General features: G+C 33.1%; 1 protein-coding gene across 1 annotated transcript in view; it reads left to right on the forward strand.

Moving 5' to 3' along the window:
* Positions 1-6,141, forward strand: part of LOC141829173 (putative sodium/metabolite cotransporter BASS4, chloroplastic) — a gene marked incomplete at its 3' end in the record, with an annotated part of 61,163 nt that extends 55,022 nt beyond the window's left edge. Inside the window, 2 exon segments of the mRNA XM_074716589.1 lie at positions 5,623-5,644; positions 6,074-6,141. Coding sequence (XP_074572690.1) covers positions 5,623-5,644; positions 6,074-6,141 — 90 coding nt within the window.

A 6,141-nucleotide genomic window follows, 5' to 3' on the forward strand; every position in this document is an offset into this window, starting at 1 on the left:
CGATTAAAAATGCATAAAACCCTAGCTCATCACCAAGTCGACTCTAACGTCATCTCCGGTCGACTCGAGTCTCGCGTGGAGAAATCTCGAACTGCGCTGACGTCCGAGACAGCTGACCAGAATTAAGTCGACTCAAGGTTTGACTCAAGTCGACTCCAACAGCATTTTCTGGACAGGTTTGCTCGGAGTCTACGTTTAGTTTTTCCAACCCTGCATAAAATGTTAGCTAAAATAACATGCAAATTTAATCATTTGTTAGAGCCAGTTCCAAGAACTTTCTTTGGGTCTTAACTTCATGTCTCCAGTGAGACCCTGGGTTAGACCGACGCCTACTGTTCCCCTTGGGAACGCATCCTGACCCACTCCTCTTAGGAGAATTTATCTTTTGCCAACTGAGTCCTCCTGACTCGTTGGACTTTTGCTCAGCTCTGTCATCAGCCTCCAGGATTTGTGCTGCGGCTCGGTCCTCCTAACTAGCCCAGTCTTCTACTGCGACTCGATCCTTCAGATCAGCCCAATCTTCTACTGCGACTCGGTCCTCCTGACCAGTCCAGATTTCTTGCTGCGACTCGATCCTCCTGATCAGTCCAGACTTCACTTGGTGCTTTGACTCTGCCAAGTCTTCAGCCTGATACTCCAGATCAGGACTTTCCAGTGCCTAGCTTCCACTAGGACTTTGCTCAAATCTGTGCTCCCTGTACACTTTAGATCAACATAGTTAGCTCAACAACACACTTAACTTGAACCTAGTGTCATTATCAAAATTAAGGTTCGATCGTCTGGTGCTCCTTGCACCAACAGGGTGGACTATAAAGGCGATCACTGGGTATGTAACAAATTATGCGGAGGGATGTGAGTGATGTAGATGAGATTTATCCCTCCCATATAACGGGAGTGATATATTGCGACCTCTTGATAGAGTAGGATCATGAAATACATGATCATGCTCAAATGAGTCAATATGAGATATTGAGCTCATTTGCTTGAGTCTACTTGGGGATCAAAAAATATAAAGATTGATAAGAGGATGACACGGTCTATGCCTCATTGATCAATCTAGATATCGAGGATAGAAGGACATAGTCATACATTATCATAATCACAGAGGTTATGCGGCATTCTCGACATTCTTGTCATTTAGGTAGCAATGATGCATTGCTAGATGTCACTCATTACTTATGTTTCTAAAATGGATTTTAGAGACATTGCAAACGTTACAAAAACCTATTGTGACCTCACACACAAATAATACTCTATTTGGAGATGAGTTCATTTTAGTTTGACTAAAGGAACAATTAAGTTCGTTGGATGACCTAGACTTGAGTTAGACTAAAGTCGGTCGAATTTGAGTTAAACTCAAATTAAACCAAGTTGGATTTTAATTCATTATGCATGATTAATGTGGATTAATCATGCAATAAAGAAGAGGAAGTTATATGCATGGAGTTATCATGCATGCGTTGAATTTGAGTTAGACTCAAATTAAATCAAATTGGATTTTGATTCATCATGTATGATTAATGTGGATAATGAAGAAGAGTAAATTACATGCATGAGAGTTATCATGCATGATTAATAGGATTAATCATGCATTGATGAAAGAATACCAAAAGCCTAAAAACCTTTGGTATTCCTGGCATGAGTATAAAAAAATTCTTCTTCCACAAATTCACAAGTGTTGCTTTCTTCTTCTTGCCTTTCTCTTTTTGCTTGGCCGAGTTCTCCCATAGAGGTTGCTAGCACAACCTAAGTCTTTTCTGAAAAGTGCAAGAGTGTTCGTGTGGATACGCATAGAGGCACAGACACTTAAATGTGCTGGAGATCCGATAACCTTTGGATGAGCGGGATAAGTGAAGGATACGCATCATAAGTGAATTCTATTAGATAGGATTTTGTAGTTTTAACTTGTACGAGTTTTTCGCATGGATCACAGAAGGGATCCTATTTTCCGCTGTGAAATTTTTGTTTTATCGCATTGGATTCTTAACATCAACATCCTATATGTATTCTATATAAGACATCTCTCTCAATCACTCAATTCTTTTGCAAAAAAGATCCTAAATACTTAAAGCTCTTAAGACAATTCATCATCTTTTATCTTAACAATTGTTTTATCACGTTTAATATTATTAAACTTAAATTTTATATATTCTGTCTTCACCCTATTAAACCTAAAACCTTTCACATCTAATGTTTTCCACCATGATTCAAGTTTAACATTTACTCCTTCACGTGTTTCATCTACCAAAACAATATCATCTGCAAACAACAAGCACTATGTACCATATCTTGGATGTGTTTGGTGAGTTCATCCATGATTAGTGTAAAAAGATAGAGACTTATAGCTGATCCTTAACCCTATTCTTATGGAAAACGCTTTAATTAATCCGTTTGAAATCTTTACTTTTCATCATATCCTCATATCCTTAATTAGTTCAATAAACACTATGCTAGCACTTTTATTTTCTATAATTCTCCATATAATTTTCTTTGGGACTTTATCATAAGCTTCTTTTAGGTCAACGAATACCATGTGTAAGTCTTGCTTTTGTTCTCGATATTTTTAATTAGTTGCCTGAGAAGATAACTAACTTATGTTGTTGACCTTTCAGGTATAAATCCAAATTGATTTTCGATCACTGCATAGTATGACTCATTAGTTTAATACCCATATAGTTTGTACAATTTTGTACGTCTCTTTTGTTCTTATATAAGGGAACTAGAGTACTTACACTCTATTGATCATATCTTTTTTTTATTTTCAATATCAAATTAAATAACTTTGTAAGTCATTCAATATTTTATTTTCTTAGGCATTTCGATACCTCTATCAAAATATCACTAGGTCCAACTACTTTCTATTTTGCATCCCATTTAAAGCTTATTCTGCGTCTAAAGTTTGAATTTTACGATAAAGATTTAAATTTTTATACTCATTTCACTTAAATTACTTAAATTAATTTGTTCACCTAAACCTTCATTAAAAAATTGATGAAAATACTTCTTTCATTGCCTTTTTTTTTTCATCATTCAATAGTACCCTATTACATTCATCTTTGATACATTTTATTTGAATAAGTTTTCTTGTTTTCCTCTCTTTCGCTTTAGCTATTTTATAAATATTCTTTTCGTCTTTTTTTATATTCAATTTTCGATATAAACATTCATAGGTTTCAATTTTTACTTTATTCACTACTTTCTTGGCTACTGTATACTTTTTAAAATTTTCCTCATTCTTAACAGTGCATAATATCTTATAGACTGTTCGTTTTTTCTTTACTTTCTCATTCCATTATTAAGATTCTTTACTTGGTGATGCACGACCCGTTGACTCACTGAGTACATTTTTTACTACTATTTTCAACTTAATGTCTTCTTATCCCATGTCCTATTCGAGTCGTCATGTATTTTTTCTTAATACTTGTTGTACTACCTTTTCCTTAAATATGTTTTATTTTCCATCCTTTAACTTCCATCATTTAATTTTAGGAGTCGTGCACATTTGCTTTCTAGTGATATTATGCTTGAGACTCATATCCAACACTATTAATTTATATTGGGTAGTTAAGTTTTTTCTAGGTATAACTTTGTAATCTTTACAAAGCTTTCTATCATTTTTTCTGATCATAAGAAAGTCAATTTGTGACTTATTATTCTAACTTTTGAACGTGACAAAGTGTTATTCTTTTTTTTTTGAAAAATAAAATTTGCTAGTATAAGGTCATATGTTATCGTAAAATCTCATATAATTTTTTCTTCTTCATTTCTTATTCTAAATCCATAACTCCTATGCACCCTATACTCATCATGATTTCCTCCTATTAAAATTATTTTGTTTGATGGAATGTTTTGTAATACCTCATCTAGGTTGTCCCAAAATCTTAATTTGGTATTTTCATATAATCTTACTTGAAGTACATATATGTTAATTACATTAATAGTTTCTTTCGCCACTAGAGTTATAATCTTATTGCTCTTTTTAATTACTACTATATCTTTTAGCGAATTATCTACAATAGTACCTACTCCATATCTTGTTTTACTCCTTCCACCATGCGTTAAAATCCGAATTCTGTATCATCTTTGTCTTCTCTCCTACTCATTTTGTCTCTTATTATTTATTCTTAACCAACCATAATATTAAATTTTCTTCTAATCATCATATGCATATCTATACATATATACTACCTTCATGACTTTACTAGTGAGCATTTTTTTTTAGATTCCATATTCTAAATCTTAGACAACTAATTTTTTCTATAATATTTATTCTTACCAACCTATGGTGTGATCTTATGAATCTTGCATATTTAATACTACACTCATTTTGTCTCTTATATATGCATAATAAATTCTAATCATATGTACTACCTTCATGACTTTACTAGTGAGCGTTTTTAGATTCCATATTCTAAATCTTAGACAACTAATTTTTTCTATAATATTTATTCTTAACCAACCTATGGTGTGAAAATTCTTGCATATTTAATACTACATCCAAATTCTAGCATAGAGACAAAATGTAGCTCAAAGTAAAAAATTTGGTGCTTACTGATACATTACAATTGGACCCTACAACGCGAATTCTTGCATATCTATACAAAAAAAAAAATTAATTAGTTGTTACATCCGAGTTCTCATGGAGATGTAGCGGTTCTTTGTCGAGACGTTATAGTCGGATTCTGTAATGCGTTCCTTCCGGGGGCAACTTAGCATTAACACAATAGTTTAATGGATTCATTCATTGAATATTTGCTTGAAAGTCCATGCTGACTGGTAACCTAACGTGCAACCCTCGTCCTTTTTCATCCGGGCTTGAGACTGAAATTGGTGGGGTTTCTCTTCCCTATGATTGACTAACAAAATAAAAAAAAGAGTCATGAATGAAATCTTCTTGTCTTGGTTAGGTTTGAATAGTATCAGTCAAGATAGACTTAGTCTCGGTTGGTACTATCAAAATTGTGTTTGCATGGGAGGCATTTATCTGTGCTTATTGACAATATTATATTGGTTGGTGATTACAATGAAAATGTTTCGGTCATGCCGTTTGATACAGATCAACACTTGAAACCATAAATACAAAACCACAACTCTAACTTGATATGGCGATCACATAAATAAATAACTTTTCTTTAAGAGATTAGACAAATTATATGCCATGAAGAGGGAATATGGATTTGGTTTCAGCAAGTTTTTCCTTCTAGAGGCAACTATTCTTGTTAAATTTTTATGAAAATAAACAAAAAATTACTATATATTTTGGTTAGGTGAAACGAATACCAAGTTTGTTACTCTCTTCAATTAATTTTGTTCTGATATATCCAGGAATAATGATTGTTCAACCCAAAGTAGCTGGACATTGCTTGTTCAGTTGTTGTTAATGCTCATGATTGAATTTAATATTACCAATTAAGGTGTAGAATCAACTATTATTATGAAACCAACCATATAAATACCTTACATCAAATTACCAACGTAAATCTTTGCTTATACAAAATGTTTCTCCTTTTCGTATTTCATCATTTTGTCTTGTTTAACTACATCCTTCATTTGGTAATCTTAGATGCTTGTGAATATTTCAGAGGAAAAGGGAAAGAAACTTATGCACTTCAATATTTGCAGGTCCTTCGTGATTCATCAGAAAGTGAGTTACATTTTTGGTGTTTATTTGTTCTTCCCTTGCTTTGTATTTTAGAGTTACCTTTTTCATGTTTATTTTTTCTTCCCTTGCTTTGTATGCTACTGAAAACTCTCCCTTTAGGAGTCACAAGGGAACACTAAATATTACTTGTCTATAATGAAAAACCAGCAATGCCAAGTTTTTCATTGTATCCACACTAAAACTCTGGCTTTATGTGAATCAGAATGGTAATTCATTATTCTTGTGAGTTTCATGGATTGTTTTTCTTCTGAAGCTATCCTTGATAAAATTTTCATGAGTTAATAATTTTGGAAAGGATTATTGAATTTTATGCTAGTTAAAAGGAGTGCAAATCATAGACAATTCAGAATTATGTTTGTGTTCTCTGTTTACATGTAAGCTATATGAAAGTGTTTTGGTATTACTTTTCAGGCATAGCAGAATTTGTTGACCGGAATCGCCAATCTTTGTCCATGTTAAGTGCTGTGCTTCTTAGTCTC

The sequence above is a fragment of the Curcuma longa genome, chromosome 5 (assembly GCF_044706935.1).
Source record: "Curcuma longa cultivar G26 ecotype Majalengka, Jawa Barat chromosome 5, ITB_CL_G26_1.1, whole genome shotgun sequence".
NCBI lineage: Eukaryota > Viridiplantae > Streptophyta > Magnoliopsida > Zingiberales > Zingiberaceae > Curcuma > Curcuma longa.